We start from the raw sequence: 20,747 nt of genomic DNA, 5'->3' as shown, positions 1-20,747 counted from the left end.
CCGCCATCGTAATTGGTGCATTATTTGCACGTATATCGTTCTTACCTCCCACCACAGGTAGTAATAGATACACTAATTTCGTTACCAGTACTGGAACAAATATAATGTTCGGTCGGTGTTTCAACTTGCAGGGAACATGAGTGAGAGAAATTTGACTGCTGTCATCTGGATTTTTTGGATAATTCTTCGCGAGTGCGCTGATGTAGGATGTACCAACGAAACTAGACAAAATAATGTATTTACATTTCAATTTCTAAATTCTATTCTTCAAATTTATATAAAATAATTGTATCACAAGATGTCAATTTTCATACGCAGCATACTTTGGTATTTCTACAGCACAATTTATTCCGTTATTATGTATATGCGGCATTCCACGCCAATTCGACCTGGGTTTTACCGTTCACTGAAGAATATTCTTCAGTCAAGGGTTTTACCCTTGGCATTTTAGATTTGGCGCGTGATTTTTTTATGAAGGTTCTCGCTTTGAAAGGTACTCGGTTTTTTTTTCAACTCAATTTGAATTTTCTACAGTTTTTGAAAACGATTTTATCGACTGAACAAAATTAAAAATTTGTAAAAATTCTGAAAAATCCTGCATCAGATATCAAAATTTTCAAGCTTGGATCCGGAGTGGGCCGATTTTTCCTTCCTACTATTTTCAAGCTTTTTTCGAGAATAAAACGTTAAAAAAATTAGAAGTAGAAGTCATTTTACTACAGATGGTTGCTGAAACATTTTTATACGTCACATTGGATTTCTGAAAAATTTTTCCGATTTTTTGCAAGACATTTTTTTTCCTATCATTTTGCTGATAAAGAAATTGCAAACGGTAAAATGGTTCCAAAAATCTGAAATTTTTTTCAAAAATCTGATGTGACATAAAAATGTTTCAACAACCATCCATAGTAAAATGACTTTGGCTTTGAATTTTTAGAAATTTTTTTTCAGAAATAGCTTGAAAACAGTAAGAAGGGAAAATTGGCCCACTCCGGTTCCAAGCTTCAAAACTTTGATATCTGGTGCAGGATTTTTCAGAATTTTTTCAAATTTTTAATTTGGGTTGGTCGATATAAACGTTAATAAAAATTGTAGAAAATTCAAATTCAGTCGAGAGAGAAAAAAAAAACAGAGTACCTTTCAAAGTAAAAACAATCATAGAAAAAATGAGGTGCCAAATTTGAGAGGTCAAAAGTAAAAGTGAGGTCGAATTGGCGTGGAATGTCCCATACATAAAAATTGTGATCAGACCAATTTCATACTGAATCTAATAGGTCCTGAGAGTTGTGAAACAGTTTTCCATAATTTGTTTTTGTCCAAAGCTGTAATGATCCAATTTATAAATATCTATCATGACATGATTACTTGTTTTAGACTTGGCGAGAGTGGGACTTCAGTCCATCAAACCGTAAATGTGTGTATCTTAAACTTGACAATCGTTCCAGTTCGGCAAATCTGAACCAAATTAATCAGTGTGACTATGAACCCAAGTCATCTGAGCCACCTAGTTGGCTTCAGCACCAGCGGTCCACACTATCTCCAAATTTTCCTGGTATGACATTTATTTAGTGGATAAAGATATTGTTGTAATGTAATTGCCAATTGTATTTATGAATATGTGAATTATACCTTGATTAATGATTCAGTATTGAAATATTTCATTTTATATAGTGATAAAATTCATTATTTTTATATTTGTCTTAAGGAATTGATTGGAATGTATCGATGCCACGAGAAAATTTCCAACTTATTTTACTAGCGATACCACATGTGAAGAATAAGAAGGAATGTGCTTGTGATCCTAGGGAAAATGTTAATCTGCTCCAAAATATTCCTAATGCAAAGGACTCATCAATGTCTATAAAAGTAGGTAATTTAGATTGTGTAGCTGTACATATAACAATTATAGTAAAATCTTGGGGGGGGGGGACTACGCAAACGTTACTATGTGCTACTGTTGGGGAGCGGGCCAAAAAAGGTAACAAAATAGCGTTACATAATACTCGAATGACGTCTCATTGTAGACAAAAAATCATTAATACTAGATTTTAATTTTTTTTAGTTTGTACTTTTAATTTCGTTTTTATTTCAATTTATCTTTTCATTTCAGAAAGATGTACCTGCTAGTAGTACGTTTATTGACATATTTACTGGCTGTTATTACTTCGTGATGAGAAATGAAAAAAAAAAAAGTTGGTTGTGGGGTCCATATTTTTACAATACCACGCATCCTGTTCATGATCCAACCTTGAAATGCCATTATGAAGATGTTTCAAACGTGGCCATTGAAACGTGAGCTTCAATTGATCTATTCAAGGAAGGGGCACCCAACTTTTTAGGGACACAATGCCTTAGTCTTAGGGGACGAGAAACATATTTCTTGAGCTGATTTTTGCAAGGAATTTTATGGTTATAAGATGAAAATTATTATTTATTCATAAGAAAACAATTCAACCCTTTTTTAAAATTTTTTTCCCGAACCAAATTGGATCATCGTAAAATCAATCCATACGAATTTTAAGAACATAATTTTACATTTGGTGTAAAAGTTTCAAAAAAATTACGATTCTTTCGTTAGGCAAACATCCTAACATTTTATATAAGAATTATAAATACAATTTTATTACTAATCACTAATGAAAACAAGTCTTTAGAGTACTTTTCAAACAGAAAACGATTTACTTTTCTTGACAAATATGCTTCAGAACATAGTAAAAATTATTTTTCTGAAGTTCTGATTTTTTTTTACCAAACATAAATTTGTGTTTTTTAAACTTCTATGGATGGATTTTAAATACTCTTTAGTAGAGAAAAAAAAATTCCAAGGCGGCCAAATTTTTTATAATTCACATTTTATCACCACCGTATTTCTTGAAGAAAAACAGCTCGAGAAATCGATTTATCATCTCCAGAACACTAAGGCAAGGGTTCCCTTCTCCTAATGTGCCTTGTGGGTTGCATTGTTGATTGTCATTTGTTGTGGAAAAAAATTACATACCGACTTGAAAAAACTTTTTGGCATGGCAATTTTTTAAAGCCTAACCTAATCAGCGGCAAGTGATATTAACTTTTCAATATGGGATAAATGCTACACCTATTTGGTGTACCTATTGCATCGATCTAAGTTACGTTTAGTTTCCATCTTAAATATTCAGTGACACAAAATTCAAACAAGATTTTTTCTAGTGATTAAAAATTATTTCTAGCATACTTCCAGTTTTGCATAATATACCCCTCATTCTGAATTTCTGATTGTGGTTACACTGAAGAACCCATGATTTTACAAAAGCTACTCTAATAGTTCTATTTGCCAAATTCATTGAGACTTTTTTGCGAAAAAGCGCCTCTTCATTGATACTGTAAATAATTGAAATTTTTACTTCACTTGGATTGAGGACTTGGTTTTAGGTAATGCATTATTATAATGACAATCTCCAATGTTACTTGGAAAATTTTCAACAACGAACCTATGTAGTCCCTTGATGGAATATATGTGGTTTAATATTGAATTTTTATTTTCATCAAAGTTACAGATGACACAGAATAGTAGATACAGGAAAGAACCGTGTAATGTTATTTTCAGGAGTCGAATATTACCCTTTACCATAACCGTACCAACAACCTGTATGGAATTGAATCTTATGCTGTGGGAAATTGACAAAGAAAAGTCAACAAAAGAGGGTGATTTTGATATGTCCACATCACGGCCATCGCAGATCTGCCATGTGAACATGGTAACGTATGACTACTCTGACATTCATTGTATAGACCCTTAGGTTGATTCTGACACATTTAAGCTCACTGTTGTAGTCAGCTACCACTTGTTTGACATGAGTAACAGGTACCACGGGCAGCCTTGAATGTGTCAGAATCAATCTAACGGTCCGTACGTATACAGAATGTTACATCATGCAAAAGGACAATTGATGTGTTGATAATTATATAAGATGCCTATTCCTTGTGTCAAATAATATATGAAATATACATGTGTATTTAATAAATTTTACGATATGATACAATAGGTGGCTAACTTGACTTTTCGATGCCAGTACAATGACACAGACCTTACCCTTTCGTGGCCAGTAAGTGTTATATTCTTCAAAAAATGATATTATCTGAATCATTTTTCCATATCATTTTCTGCGATTGTAAAATCAAAATGAAGCAATTAATGTACACAGATGGAACATAAGTATTCAACAGATGGTGCCTGGAGCGTTAAGGTCGTATGGAAAGGACTGAAAGAAGGTGACGTTTGTTACTCACCAGAATTTTCACAAACAAACATGCCGAATGTGCTGAACTGTAGTGAATTCCAGTTAGACTTTAGACAATGGAAAAATTATGCCACATTCGGGAAGATCAAGCTATGTGAGATATTGACGTTATTATGCTCACTAGGAATTGATACAAATAATAAATTTGACTGTCTTCATTGCAGCTTGTTATAATAAGGCTAAAATACCTGAAGCTGGTTGGAATCTTCATGAGCTTGCATTAACTTCAGTTGCTGTTCTCTTGGTATCAATATTGCTCTTTTGGATGTTCAAATTTTTCAGAATCCGACGTAGAGGACGCAATGTGGAAAATGATGTAACCTTCAACACAATAAATCCACTATTGTACAAAGAAAAGCCCAACAGAATTTTAATAATTTACACAAAGGGTCCGTCTTCGTTCATAGAAGAAATGAGATCTTTCAGAGATAAGTTGGAGGAAAGGTGCGATTGTCCGGTAAGTTTCATCCTTACTATTTAAAACTCTTCTACTTCAAAATAATAGAATTCTTTGTGTGGCGTTAAAAACATTTAAATAAAAACACTTTTATTTATATTTCCTCTCATTGTAAAGGATTTTGCTGTAAGTAAATAACGATTCAGGTTTTCAAACAAGCATTTCGATACTAAAGCTAGATTACAGCATGTCCAGTGCTTTGCATTGCAACATAATATACAACATAATCTCAATACTTTTACCATGGTTCTAGGTTTACGACTTGCAGTCAGACGAAGACAGTGATTTAAATGTTGAACTTGGTTCCAATGAATGGATTGACCGTTTACTAAAACATGGCTGTAAGGTCATTTGGGTTGACACCCCACAATTCCGTTTGCTCGTGGAAAATGATGAGTCGCGTATAAAGTTATACGAGGACTATGCAGTTGATTTTCGTGATACTGCAATACCATTTGCTCTTGCTACAGCCAAAACTTTATATCAGGACCCAATCACACAATATCGAGACCACTTTATTGTCCGGTTAGTCTCTGTCACAAATCATACTTCCAACAATAACACGTAGATCAATAGGAATAATATCGCTTAAAAATACGCACTCTTTATATTCTGAACCATTGTTGGTAGATGGAATGGTTTCGAAGTGACTGACGGACCTGATGACCCACTTGCCGTGATCTCACCGCATACTCGTTTTCGGTTACCCGAACATTTTGATGAATTGTGTTCACACCTGTGAGTTGATGCTGATTTCGATTTTATTTCGTAAAATGCAAATATACGATATTTACGAACACGTTTTTTTGCGTCATATGGTGGTCATTGATCAGGGAAAACTGGAGAGTATAAGAATATTCAGGGAATTTTTCACTCAGTCATTAAATTTTTCAGTTTGTCAGAAAATTGTGGAGATATGGAACGAAGAAGAATAACGCTTTCCTCATGAGATAGCAAAATTCTAAGGACAATTGTATTAGATCCAGAGTTTATTTTTGTTTACTCAGAATTCAACACTGGTCTTTCAAGTATTACGTCATCTGGGCTTGTGACAACCTACTTATTTTTATTCAGTCGATATTTTTTGAAAAGGATTATTCACCCTAAGGTTTTTACTCGGTGATTCCTAACATATTCCGACTAATTGAGACTTCGACATTGATTGTCGGAAACAGAATGTGTAATTCCGTGATGTTATTTTGATAATTCTGTGTAATAAATGAAATAAATTGATTATTCAGATATTTTTAAGGAATATTCTGGCAATTATTTTAGTTGGTTCAATTCGCGTCAATATGAAAAAGTTATTTTGTGAACTGGGTAGAGCCCCAGAAAAGTATTTTATAGTGGCCAGTTTTGTCTAGAGTCTAGAGCAATCCCATGGAGTTAAAACGTCAAAGGGTTCGGATTGGAGTAGAGAATACGCTGGCTGCATATGAAACGGAGCCATAGATTAAACACAGTTAGCGATTTTACCAGCGCTTTCGCGTTATTTTTAATTTCAAAAATTTTATCACAATTTTATAATATATTTCTTTTTATATACAAGCCTAATAGCTTATAAGCTATAAGCATCACTTTTAAGCTTATACGTAAACTTTGTCTATCAATTCTTTTACATTTCTAATCTATTTTTAATTATCATTTTTCAAGATAAGTGATTTAAATGCAAAACTGAAGTTTGTTTAGATATTATTTACAATAAATATTTGAGAAAATAGGTCATTTTTCTTCAAATCTGCAAAACTCCTACAATTACATATGTACATATTTATATAACCCGTTTACTTCTTGAATAAACGCATATTTTTTCATCCCATATAATAAGTCTGGTTTGTCTCCCCACGTTATTGCCTACGTTTTTTCATCCAGCTTAAGATATTTGGACAACCCATGATTTATTTCCAGCGCCCTGAGAAATACTGTGTTACTCTCCGCATTTCGTATTGCTGCTTTGTTCTTTCATTATTATTGCTTTAAGCACCTGCCGTCCAACATTAAACTTATAAAATTATAAAACACAATAGGAACAGTCAGGATCGAGGATAAGTGGAGAAACGTCAAACAAATACTGTTGAGTGACGGCAAGAATAGAAAATGTATATACAATCAATAAGATAACGATAATCAATTAGAGAACAATCGTGTATTGCTTATAATAAGCAATCAGATTGAACAACATATGAGGTTCATTGTTTTAATAATAATAATTTATTGCATGGCATAGGACACATGAGAGACAAGACTGATCAGATGCGGGGTAATCGAAAGAAAATTCGATTTCAGAATAGGATTTCTAATGAAGATTTTTATGCGTTGATTCGTACGTCAATCATTACGTATGTTGTACTACTAAGTTTTCCTGTTCGTTACTAAAACATTTCAGTGTTGATTTTGTTCAAATATACCGTTGAGTGCCAATCCTTGGGGGTCGGTTTCACCCCTTTAAACCATTTTACCGCAGATAAAAAAAATATGTGTCTCTAAGTTCTCAATGTTCTACAACATACATGAGTCTCAACAAAATCAGAAGGGGACACCAAACTGATGTTCCTTGTAAGTAAGTCATACCAGTGTGTATTGAATTCACGATTCTTTAATTTTGATATTGGTTAGAAAAATAGAAGATCTCAACCATCCACGATTGGACGGGTATCAAAAAATTGAGTTTCGGACGCCGAATATTAGTGATTTAAAAAAAAAAATTAAACCATGTATTCTTCTCAGAGTTAGTATTATTTATTAAAAAAAAACCGTTTGCTAAATAAAATTTCACAATCACAGATCATCTGTTAATAGAGTACTACAACGTATCAAAAAAAATTGTTTAAGGAAAAACATTTGACGTCAAACGTGGACGATAATGCATGGAAAGCCCCATCGCGTATACTGCTGGAGATAGCTATAACCCTCGTGCGGAAAGAAGTGTGGCGGAGGAGGAAAGTGTGTGAGAGGATGGTGAGAGGTATATGCCTGCTATGACTTGTCCCTCTCACTCTGCACTTGATTGATTGATAAGTTTCCGCTCAGCCAATCAACTGCAAAGTTAGAGAGACGGGATATCCCGAGTTTATATCTCGCTCTTTCATCACTTCCGCTCCAGTTTTCGCGAGGTTGACGACATAGGTGGAATTTGAATGTTGGATGGTCGTAGATCGGCTGCAAATCTAGAAAAAAATGTCTCCAATTTTTTTAGGTTTTTATTTCAAGTCCCTACTGTTCTTTTTAATTAGAAAACTAAGGAAGTTTACTATTTACGGGATCTCGCCTGTTTACTGCGGTTTCGGATAGGAAAGTTCCTCAAGATTACGGAAAAAATAATTTAAAAAATGCCTGTCCACAAGGTAATATGATCATACCATGCCGAATGTTTTTGAATTATTTCAGATTTTTATTGAATCGCGAAGTCCGAAAATTCTGAGCAAATACAATTTTTAGCTGGAAAGTGTTCAACATACATCCTTAAATAAAGAATAAAATAAGAAAGTGGGTCGCGCTAACAAAAACTTATAATAGTAAGTAAGCCTTGGTATTCCACTTTGAATGGTTTTCCTCGGTGTTAAGTTTGACACTCGAAAATTTTACTTCGCACATCATTGTGCTTTACATTACCAATTTCTTACGCTTATACGGGGTACAACATTTTAAGGCGCCGCTGACCTGACTTGAAAATATCAAATCGTGACGTCATAAATACGTGCAGCGCCTCTGAACGTTGAACGGTAAACTAAGGCCGCTGATTTCATTGACTTGTTCTGTTAGATCCAACCAATGATGTCAGTTACAAATCGAGACATACTTCTTGTGGACCATGAACGGACTGCTGTCACATGAAAAACGCCGTTACGAATCGTGCCATATTTACAAAAAAATAACTGATAGTATAAGTTTTCCCGAATAAAGTGAGTGCTTTTGTACGTGGCTAACTGTCTGGCGAGAGTGAAAGAAATTGTGAAACAGTGCAATCAGCGAATATTCAACATGCGGTAGCTCCGATCGGCCATGTTTGTTTTGGCGTGATTTTATTCACTTCATTATTCTTTATTAAAAACATTATCAGCGATTTTCATGACCAGTGACTGAGTTAGCCACGTACACTTTTATTCAAGCTTCAATTTAAAAATTTCCCGAGTAAGATTCGTGCTTCCGTTCTCGCAGGATTCGTAATGGCGTTTTCCCCGCTTCTGACGTCACGAAATATATATATGACATGCCAGGTCAGCGGGGCCTTAATTACCTTTAGGGTGGTGGAAAATCTAAATATAAACGCTGTGGAGGAATCTACCAAAATTCTGGAATCCAGGGTTGTTGAGGTCGCTGATCCCGAATCTGAACTCGAAATTTATAAATTCAAGATGGTGGACCCGAATCCGAAAAATCATTCGATTTGGATGAAACTTGGTATTCGAGAGTTTTTAAGGTCACTGATCACGAATCTGAACTCGAAGTTTCTAAATTCATCATGGTGGATCCAACATGGTTACGTGGAGTAACTTTCTGGATTTTTGTCCGCCAAATTGGATTCGCCATCTTGAATTTCGAACATCTGAATCTGTGTTCGTTATCAGTGACCTTGGAAATCCCACATCCGGTATTATGCAAAACTACAAATTTTGGATTTTCCTCTACCGTTAGAGAACTGCCCCCTTCTCCTAAAATATCGTCGTGGCGCTCGAGTGGGGAGTACACACATATATACCTATAGGCACATGGGAAATTTTAAACTATACATACTCTGCAGTGCCGTTAAAATGGGCAACGAAATAAGTTGAATTGGCAGAATTTACTCGTAGCTTCGCAAAACTTTTTTGAAATCGAGGCTTCAGTGTTAAACTTGTGAAACTTGTGCAAACCTTTGGATCGTTAATGAAGTTCAGTTTATGATGAATAGAAAATGTATCTCACCTTTGCTGTGACGTGTAACATCTCATGTCAGTTTGTAATTAGTTTGTCAATGATGAAAATCACCGACAGTTCAACACAGTTTTCGCTTGACTCGTGTAAACACTCATTATAACATATATTTTCCGAATCATCAAACTGTTACTGGAATCCACGTGACATTTCGCCGCAAGTATGTCTTCGTTATTGGTCGTCTGGATTTGGGGTACCATCTACACTAGTGCAGTCTCTACTAGTGCCCGCAATACTGCGTGTGATAAACACATCGTACGTAACTAACATAATGTTGTCTGGTGTTTTGATGTTCTTTTACATGATTTTCTTAGTTTGCGAACCAATGCACGCCGGAGCACAACGCGAGAATCGCAAATCTTGTTATTCAACCAGTATCACTCGCTAGTTTTATGGATCTAGTCCAGATTGGACGTACGAGATAAAGATTTCGACACATTTGGTACGCAAATTGCCGCATTCTATCCGACAATCAGCGGCACAAAAAGGGACAGAACTTTGCGATCACTAAGGGGGTGCACACCAGTTTTGGCGTTGTGAAGGAACTGAGGGGGGAATGATTTGGCCGCTGTCGGCCGTTCCCGCTAACCGCACTACGCCTCGCGAAATCTTATCTAACTTTTTATGCGACCTCTCGAATATGATATCTGTGGTTCCAGTACTTCGTTGTTCGACTTACTTCTTTTCAACTAATTATTTTCAACTAAAAATACAATACTTCATTGCATCTTCCATATAAGCGCTCCAGCATGTGAATTTGAGTTTCACATTTTGTCACGATCAAACGGTGTAGACGAAAATTCGGCAATAATTTGGGCTATATCTCTCTCTCGTACAGCGGGCTCTTTTAAAGCGAGTGTGGAGATTGCAGTACGAGTCGAAGGCGAGTACTGCAACCACACGAGGTTGAAAAGCCCGCTTAGCCCTTGGTGGACACTAAATTTTTTGTAATGCATCTATGCATTTTTTTACTTCACAATTTCAGACACGTTATAATTATTATATATGAACAGATCCATCACTTTTCGCCGAAAAGCTGCGGGGGTAGGTCACCCATTCGGCTGCCGATTTTTTTTCTCGAAAGTAGGTCAGAAAAAAGGTCACCCTGAAAAGTTGAGCTCGATACGCTCACATCCGGCCACTAGAAAATTTTTTTAAATTTGAAAAAAGTGGATTTGTCAGTCATCTTCAAAAATTTATATCTCAGCTTCTACATATGACCCGGAGATTCCAACGAAATGGCATCCTTCTCTGTAAACTTTATATTTTCAAGAAAAAAATAGTTAGTTCAAACTCATATCCGGCTTAGCTGGGAGCTCTCAACTGGATTGCTATTTTAATAAAATGTTCCTTTCGTTTCAAAGGCTCTCAAATCTATATTTTTGGAAATCGAAGGATGGTCGTCGGCATATATTTTTCGTTGAGGTATATTCTGATGATATCTGCCGTATTTTTGCTTGATCGCTTCCATTTCACTGAGACGTCACCAAATAAAGTAGATCGATTTTTGGAAAAAAAAAACGCTGATCGACTGAAAAAAAACCGCTGTTTTTGAATAGCTATAAATTTTTTCTACCAACTCGAAATCCTTTGAAATTTTCACGGATTACACTTCATTGTATTTTTAAACAGCCCAGAGAATTTCAAGTTTGGAATAGAACTGGTTTGCGAGCTATGAATTTTTGAAAATGTCAACTTGTCGATCTAATATGATATTTTTTGTGGTTTATTATAAGCTTCGATAATTTCAGGCAATTAATTAATACTTACTCGAAATTCGATTGTAGAGTAGGGGGAAAAATGAGCCAGCTAAAAAACAAAAAATATGGAACATATAACAATTCATAGGTTCAAATAGTTCATTAGAATTGAAAACTTTTTCAAAATATGTAATTTGAATAAATGGGGAAAAATTAATTATTTAAAATTCACAACGAGAAAAAAAAGTCAGATGGAATAATTATTTTCCATAGTTTTTTTTTTAGTTGGCTCATTTTGCCTCCTACTCTACAATCGAATTCCGAGTAAGTATACATGCATGCTTTACAAAAACGTTCTTGTCGGGTCGTGATCTTGCATCTAGGATGAAAGATATTACTGCTTACCCTATGCCGAGCCGCGAACTACTTTGACCACTTTTCCAGTCAGGAACATTAGTGCCGTGGACACTGTTGTCGCCTTTGAGAATTCTCGGTGACTCCCAGTGTGAGATAAAATTAAAACGAATTTTCACGAACTCCATTTTGATTGAGCGCCTGAAATCCTGCGTAATATGGACATATTCCGGATATGTTGGGCTTCGATCGCCCATGCTTCGCATCTTTTTTTTTCGGTGTCATATCATACGAATCTTTCTATCCGGGTGATGAATCAGCCGTAAAGTATGTCAAAAAATATTATGTGAAGAGGAATTTCGATAAATGAACGATAGTAGGGTGGCAAGAAAAGGATTTTTTTGGTGCTTACATATGATGGAATTGTAATTCAAAAACTCAAATATATAGAGATCAGCGCGATTAATCGTGTAATCATTTTAAATACTTGTTACAGAAAGCTGTTCTGTGGGAAAAGACTGATCCGCCAATTGTCGTCACGCAACGCATGAATTCAACTGTTCCAGGCCGTAAGATTCTTAGGAATAAATTTATGAAACGAAGTTAATTTGACTGTGTTAAATTTGGCAAGCCATGTTTCTTTTTATTTGATTTGTTTTTATAATTACTTCGTACTCAACACTCTTTTTAATTGTAATAATAATGGAATCTTTGGGGTGTCGAATTTTAGAACTTGAAGTAAAGTTTGAAAATATACAAGAAGATCTTAGAGTCTCGCTATTAGCCCATCCGCTTATTGACAAGGAAGCGGATTGTCCGGCAGATATAAGTCACCCTAATATTGTAAAATACTACTTAGTGAAGGATCTTTCATACAAGGTAACTTTTATAGTTGTAAATTAACTCACACCGCATCGAAATTTTTCCATTTCAAAGTGTGAATCGTACAAGATTACCGAATTTTACTGACAAGTGAATGAACGATTTACCTTCAGTATGAAAGCCGAAATCAATATCATTCGTATGATAAAATATTCACCGGCTGTTATTACATCCAACTGACAAACAAAGAAGGTAAAAATTGGATGAAAGGCCCCTCCTTTTACCAGACGGCGATTCCTTACAATGACACAAGCATGATGTGCAGCAATAGCGGATTCACCCCCGAGGATTCAGAATCGTAAGGCGTAAAGAATTGAATAACCATTTGGAATGCACACCACATCAGTTATATCGCTTATTGTTGTATAGCTTATTAACACTTGGGCGAATCCAACAATTATCAACGAACGATCTGGACGTCAAAAAATTGATTTGTCTGAAAATTTATTCTCTTCTAGTGTGTACTAAGATTGGAAACTTCACCAAGTTCCAACCGTCTACGACGTCCCGTTCGTGAGAAATGCCATATTGAAGTTTATCATTATGACCTAACTGAGGTTTAAGCGCGAATTATTTTCGTATCGTTACCGGTATAAAAGAATTACGAAAAAATATGTGTCTTATGTGAAAAACTCTCAAATTTCCGAATATATTATTTATTTTTGGATAAATTTCTAAAATCAATCTCAAAAACACGTTATTAGGCAAAAAATTGCCCTTCCTCATGCACCGCCAAAAATTATTTTACTTTTGAGTTTTCCATGTGAAAGCTGAAATTTTGTTAGTGAGAAACCCAAATTCTTAGAGTGAGATGGCCACGGAAATCTCACGTGAGACACGTTTAATTGATGAAAGTTGAACCCCAGGGAAATTTTGTGGCTATTTTACGTCAAGAACGACTTTTTTTTTTACATCATTTAGCATGTATGAACGTACCATTGTCGTTTCAAGAGATTTTCCAAAATTCGTAACTTGAAACTTCCGAGATCAATATACTTTTTTCAAAGTTCATTAAAGCTCTAATTTTTACTTAGAAATAAATTGTTTTCCGCGTGAAATGGCATAATGTATTTACGATATTGCAGAAATTGAAATTTCTACGAATTTGTGAAAAAGTTAAATTTTTTTACTTTTTGTTTCTTATCGATTTTTTTACTTCTTTTAAATCTCAAATAAAAAAACACCTGTCTAATTATTTAGAAGAGATTCTAAATTGGAGTTTGGCGCAAGATTCAAGTCAATACTTCAAATACAACATAAATAGCATCTCTTTTTCTACGTGTGCAATGCATACGAATGCAACGGGTTAAAAACCAACGTTGTCATCTAAGAAATAAAAATATCCTGCTAAATTTGAAAAAGAGCATATTATCAACAGACTTTTATCAATTAAACGTGTCTCACGTGAGATTCCATGGCCATCTCAGTCTGAAAATTTGGGTTCCTTACTGACAAAATCTCACTTTTCACATGAAAAACACAAAAGTAAGATAATTTTGGCGGCGTATGAGAAAAAGCGGTTTTTTGCCAAATAACGTGTTTTTGAAGTTGATTTCAAAAAGTTATCCAACAATGAATAATATATTCGAAAATTCAAGAGTTTTTCACATGAGACACATATTTTTTTATAATTTTTTTATGCCGGTAACGATACGAAAATAGTTTGCACTTAAACCTGAGTCAGGTCAAAATGATAAACTTTGATGTCGCATTTCTGGCGAACGGTGAGTCCTAGAAGGTTAAAACTTCGTGGACTTTCCAATCTTAGTACACTCTAAAAGAGAACAAATCTTCAGAAAAATCAATTCTTTGACGTCTAGATCATTCGTTGATAATTGGTGGACTGGCTCACTTTGCTGATAATAAAGATCACCTCACAATCTGTGTATAATCAAATATTTTTTCTGCGATTCTTTAGGACCGTAACACATTTTGTCAAGCTAAGAGTACCATTAAAATGTTACACAGTATCAGCTGGTCTGTGGAAGTTCACTGAACCCGTAACTGACAGTACCAAAAATAAGATTGAAATTAATAAACTAGACCCAACCCAAACGTGCACCTTTACCATAGAGGTAACAGAGAACCAGTATCACATTCACTTATTGCGTAAATATTCAAGATAGTACAATTTTTCAAACATTTTTGCATCATATTTTGAATGAAAAGTGTAATTTATAGCACAGTGAAGCAGTTTTCATATTTTTCAGAGTCGACGTAAGCTCATATGTAAGGAAAAAAACGAAAACATTCAACTTAAAATTCGAGTAAGTTTTATATTTCCCCAGAATAAAAATGCTAGTATAGAGGAATAACGGAAATGAGTGTAATTCGGACATTAATTTGATACGTTCATCCTTAATAGGACACGTCAGTAAGTCTGCAAATGCTTTTCACTTCCGTGAAATGTTCACTGGCAGTAAAGTTTCATGAAACAAGTACCTTCCTACTTATTTAGATTGAATATTTTCACCAAGCTCTTAGACGTTGGTTTAAATAACGTCAAAAATCGATGTTCTTGATAAAGCTTTGCTGCTTCATATTTTCGCACACAAACTTTTGAAATCATTCGACAGCTATGCTAGAGGCATAGCACTGTAAGATTTTTATGTTTCTTAAAGGAATGATATTTAATACGGATCTTATCTGAGCATTGAACAGAAACAACAAAAGAAGGGGTGACCGAAGTGTCAGATACAGGTATAAATAGGCGAAGAATTGTCCGTTGAATTAAAGAGAAGAGAGAGATACACTGTCGTATTATCGTCACTTCTATCGGTGACGCTTATCGGGCCGCTGATGAGCTCCTCCGCCAGTCGATTCAGGGGAAAGCACCCACTTGCGACACTCACTAGATCTTTGCAGCACGGTGAGGAATGCAAGACTGCACAATGGGTTGTCGATGATAATAATATTACGGGCCCACGTCGTTGCAACTTCGTGTGTCAAAATTGTGGATAGTCGGAAGAAGCTTCGATCCCCGTGGCTCGGAGGATCGAGATCCACTAACTCGAATATTCTGCGTCCGAATTCTTCCTTCTCTCCCTTCTCTCTTTCCTCTCTCTCTTCTCTTTCTCTTTCTCTTTCTTTCTTCTTTCTTCTCTCTTGCTCTTTCTCCTCTCTTTCTCTTTATGCCTAATATTCACACAGCACAGAGAATAGAAGTTGGCATCGAAATTGCAATCCGATGATTGAATATCAAACTGCCCGACTGATCTATACTCGTGAGATTATTGCCGTGCACACCACCGCGTTCTCCGTGTAATCGGCATGATCTGTATTAGACATTAAGTAATGTCTATAATATCTGATTAATGAGCATGATACATTTATCTAGTCCATCGAATCTGACCCTCACAATGAAACATGGACAGCAGATATTGAATGGAATAATTTGGAGCGAGGGGGTGCTTGGTATTATTCTACATATAAACTGTATGTGGGAAATTGTAACCAAAAGTACGGCAACCATGACTTAACGACGTGGCACCATGTATACACCCTTGGTGTAATCTCTCACGGTGAGAAATTCAAACGAGAAATCGACTTCTATTAAATCCAGTCTAATCGATAAAGCTGCATGTTTCGTAATTTGCAGGTTTTCAGAATCCGCGTAGCACTCCTCCTGAGGATCACCAGGATTCCTCGGGTGCTGTCCTTCGGATTATTGGTTACATAGCACTGGGTGTCATTACGATATTGGTACTACCATACTTCATATGGAAATGGGGTGTCATTAAATGTGCAAAGAAATCGACGAGTCATATGTCATCTCAGGTGCGAGGAGTAACGATAAAACTAAACGATGTAAAAGAATCGAGAGAAATTCTATTACTGTATGCGAAGTGTTCACCGGATTTCATGGATAAAATGAAAACTTTTCGGGATGAGATACAGCGGAAGTGTCAGTGTCACGTAAGTTCTCATCGCGCAATACGCCAGCGCGGCGTGAGTAAGTATAACATTATACCAGGAGCTTTCACGGCCAGTGAAGAGTCTCGACGCGGACGATGTCTCGCCAAATGGGCATTTTATGTGAAGCGGAATTTCACGTTTAGAACGTACGAATGTGAACACCTATTTTTTTATGTTTAGTTTTCAAGATATGGGCTTCTGAAGAATCGACCTAATTGAAATACGGATTTTTTGGAAGCAATTTTTCGAATTGAACAAATTTACTATCAAATGTTAATTATGGTGGTTTACATATGAAATATTCTATACTTTTAAATTATGAACTCAGATTGTAAGTAAACATTTCAATCTGGAATATTACTAACTTCGCCATTTTTTTTTGTTTAATTTCACAATATATCCTGAAGCATGTAAATATGGGATCTACATTAATTTTGGAGATAGATGAATTAAGGTACGTACCTGTCGCACTGACCTTGATGCTGGCGGCTGGTGCTTGCTCAGGTCGGCTGGTGTGCGCGAAAAAAGAACATATATATACTTATTGTTAGTAAAACTGCTGCGATATCATCTACGTAGGCGTAAATACTTTAAATTTCAAAAGTAATTTTGTATAATTGTATATATATGTTTAATCGCAATCCTTGATTAAACAAAACAACATTGTAACGAAGGAAAACCATTTGTTTTGTACAATTCATACAATTTCATTATGAGAAACAAAGCTAGAACTAATTCTTTTTTTAAGAAATTTTTCGGTTGATAGAATGAAGCCGTGCAATATTTTACTTCTTGGAACGGTGATTGCAGAATCAAATCGGTATTGCACGAAAATCCGCTGACGTTGAATATCATCTTTGGCGCAGTAGTAAATGGCAGTTTGCGTCGAAGATGATTCCGTCCATTTGTATAATCGCATGATTACTTCTTACTATTGATTCCTACTAATATTTTTGATCAAAATTGTACATTTTATGTTAAAGTTTGAAAATTATCTATCGTACATCCTTGTTAGAGCCTGAATACACCTAAACAGGTTAGCAAATTTAATGTCGCAAGCAGCGTTTTAATGCTTTCCGCCTGAACCAGCCACCAGTGTACCACGGTCAGTGCGACACGGATGTACCCTAGTTCGTCTATCTCCAAAATTAACGTGGATCCGAATTTGAAACTTTTAGTGTATTATTTACATACTTTAGGCTATATTTTGAAATTTAGGGGAAAAAAAATGGTCGAAGTTAGTAAAATTCCTGTTTCAAATTTTTACCTCCGATGTTTTACAAGAAAAAAAAATCAAATTCCGAATCTGATTTCATAATTGAGAAATAAAGTAAATTTACTATGTAAACTACAACGTTTAATATTTTAGTTTTTATAATAATTATATTATTCTCTGTAGGCCATAACTTGACAACTAAACGTAAGAAAAAAATGGGTGTTTTCGTTCATACTTTCTAGAAGTACAATCAGGTCGAATGTGAATAAATTTCAAAACTGCAAAATTTTGTTGTTGTCCGCTTCACGTGAAATGCCACCAAAGTGACATCTGATTTGCTGACAGCGGGTAAGATGTATTTGCAGTTGCCTATTTGCCGGTGCAAAATCGTTGGCGTCGGGGCCTTCTACCGAAAACTCCCGATACGTATGTAATTTCCACCGGCAGAAACATCCGTATATCCTTGAAATTCCACGAAACGAAATCACCATCCAAATAACGTGTAAAGGCTTCAATTGCGTGGATTACAGGTTCACGACTTGCAGTCGGAAGAAGATGCTGATACGATCGCGACTATGGGCCCCATCGGATGGACTGAGCAGATGCTAAGGGAAGGCAGTAAAGTAATTTGGGTCGATACCCCGCAACTCCGTTCTCTCTTGAAAAAGTCGAAATCTAACGAAGAGAAAGAAGAGTATGCGCGTGACTATCGCAATCCTGCATTCATATTCGCTCTAGATCATATTATAACCGTATCTCAAAATGTAATCGCCCAATATCAACGCTACTTCGTTGTCCGGTTAGTAACAGCATATAACTTGGGTCGTTAGCGTTGTTAAATTCAACCGTATATCGCTCAATCCGTAAACGATTATATACCGACAGGTGCCAGGAATTCAAAGTTGATAATGACAATGATGACGATCCATTACTATCGGTCTCGCCGCAAGCTCGTTACCCTATTCCCGAGCGTTTCGAAGACCTATGCAAGGATATGTAAGACATTTTAAGTTGAATTTCCACTGTCACTCTTGTAACGAAAGATTTTCAAACGATGCATATTCTATAGGATGATATCATGATTCTTCTGTTTCGTTATTCAACAGTTTTTAATGTGAACCAATCAGCAAGTCAATTTACATTACTCCCACTGAGGAAAACAATAATTATAATCGGTTTCTCTGTTACAGCTGTGATTCGATGCCTCCTGGAGTGAAGCGAATGTACAATATTGTATCGTAGACAAGTGCTGTAACGGGCATAAAACATCTCATTCAACTATGAACAATAAATCTTTCGGAATGTATACCAGAGTTTTAAAAAGCGCAATTTCGTGTATCTTCGCTGTCAAGAACATTCAAAACGTCATGTTAATAAACCCTTTAATATCAACGAATTAGTATCTTGCACGTCTACTGCGATAGTTTTTCTGGCGAAGAGAAACAGAGGAGAAGTAGTATAAGAAACAAAGCAAGTATGCAACTCAACCCTTACTAGCTACTCTTGCGGCAAGTATGTCACCGAAATTTTTTTAACGTTTGGCGACGTCCCCCACCAGTGTGCGATGGATAGATATAAGGAGATTACTCCAGGAAATATATCATTTTTGCATGACCCGATTTCGGAACGGATGAGACCTATATATTCTTGTAGAGCTGTTGGCCGTGATAGAGGTCAATGTGTTTCCAACCAGGATTTTGTGTGCCAAAAAAATGCGGAGCGTTCAAAGTTGTTTTTCAAAGAAATTATGTTTTTGATGGATAGCGAGGAAACTATTCATCTGAGAGAAACAAAGTTTAATAAGAATTTATAGGTAATTAAAAGACGAATAATTTGGTCGGCCGCAAATTGGAATTGATCAATTTGTTCTCTTGCAAAGTAATAAAAGCCTGCTAAAACAGCCATTTCTACAATAACGAATAGATTATGCAATACTGCATGTACATCTTTGAAAGTCTCGTAATACATGTTTCTTGGTACACTAAAAGAGTATGCAAAACTGGAGCTCGATCGGATTGATACTTTTTGAGAAAAGCTATTTTGCATTAAAAAACCGCCTCTTTTTGCACGGAATTTCTACATCGGACGATTATCGAAGAGCAACAAATCTGGAAAAATATTAATCCCGAATAGTCCCACTATCATGTACACTATGAGGCAAAACGATTTTTCACAATTAAGTGGGCGTAAAATGACTCTAAAAAGGGGGTACTTTTTTCACTCGTAAACAAATGGAATTACTCCGCCAATTTTCAGGCTCCAGAATCGGGATTAGCATTATTGAAAAGCTGCTATTTTTACACGGAAAAAAATAATTAATGACAAATGTATTGTTTCCGGAGCACGAGTCATTACGTTTTGAGGAAAAATCGGAAAATACGGAGCAGAACATCTGAACTGAATATGAAACTTGTTTACGTTTGACCGTAGCATATTTATTATGATAAAACGGTTACAAACAATATCGAATCTTATATTTGGTCTTTCGGGCTAATTCGGACTTCATCCTACATTATTTTTGGTACAGAGCAACAATTATTCACGACCGTGGGACTCCAGACGTCTATGAAGTTCTCGCCTATCCTTCTTTTCGACCACATACTACAAATGTGTATCTGCAGTATGAAGCATTTTACGTCAAACCAACGGGTCATCGGCCTGACCGCCAGGGATTCCGATGACCAATTGATTTTTCGGTTTGTTTCGGTGAAAATAATACTTCTAATTTTTAGAAATTTTTACGCCGCCTCGTAAAAGTGTGGCCATCTCATGAAATGAGGGAATATCCTTGATATGAAAATGGCGATTTTCAAAATCGATGAAACTTTTCACTTTTTTGTAAATTCAGGAACATGAAAACACATTTTTTTTGTCATGGTTCCAAAATGGAATGAGAATGTTAAATATTTAGTTTTCTTAATTTATGTTGAAAAAAAAATATATATATTTTTTTATCATGCAATTTATTTTTAATTATGGTTTCTTGTGGTGAAAAATAATGTAAATAAGCACTCCATTCTGGTAAAATTCGA

The 20,747-nt window shown here is 35.6% G+C and overlaps 2 protein-coding genes across 2 annotated transcripts; both read left to right on the top strand.

Moving 5' to 3' along the window:
• Positions 1-79: 79 nt before the first annotated feature.
• LOC124407383 lies at positions 80-5,590 on the top strand. The gene is made up of 10 exons (XM_046883480.1): positions 80-235; positions 1,375-1,552; positions 1,706-1,866; positions 2,111-2,292; positions 3,584-3,734; positions 4,023-4,082; positions 4,182-4,371; positions 4,442-4,734; positions 4,988-5,259; positions 5,365-5,590. The coding sequence occupies exons 1-10, from the start codon at positions 137-139 to the stop codon at positions 5,474-5,476; spliced, it is 1,698 nt and encodes a 565-aa protein (XP_046739436.1). The 5' UTR covers positions 80-136; the 3' UTR covers positions 5,477-5,590.
• Positions 5,591-9,798: 4,208 nt separating this feature from the next.
• On the top strand, positions 9,799-18,977 carry LOC124406543 (the record flags this gene model as incomplete). Its single annotated transcript, XM_046881978.1, has 11 exons — positions 9,799-9,903; positions 12,199-12,271; positions 12,433-12,581; positions 12,698-12,882; positions 14,503-14,659; positions 14,795-14,851; positions 15,922-16,105; positions 16,183-16,499; positions 18,246-18,514; positions 18,601-18,711; positions 18,906-18,977. Coding segments are annotated over 11 exons (1,659 nt in total), but the record flags the coding sequence as incomplete, so codon positions are not given.
• Positions 18,978-20,747: the final 1,770 nt, after the last annotated feature.

Source organism: Diprion similis, chromosome 6, assembly GCF_021155765.1.
Source record: "Diprion similis isolate iyDipSimi1 chromosome 6, iyDipSimi1.1, whole genome shotgun sequence".
In the NCBI taxonomy this organism is placed as follows: Eukaryota; Metazoa; Arthropoda; class Insecta; order Hymenoptera; family Diprionidae; genus Diprion; species Diprion similis.
The sequence above is the reverse complement of the archived record's forward strand: the minus strand, read 5'-3'. Positions and strand labels throughout refer to the sequence as shown.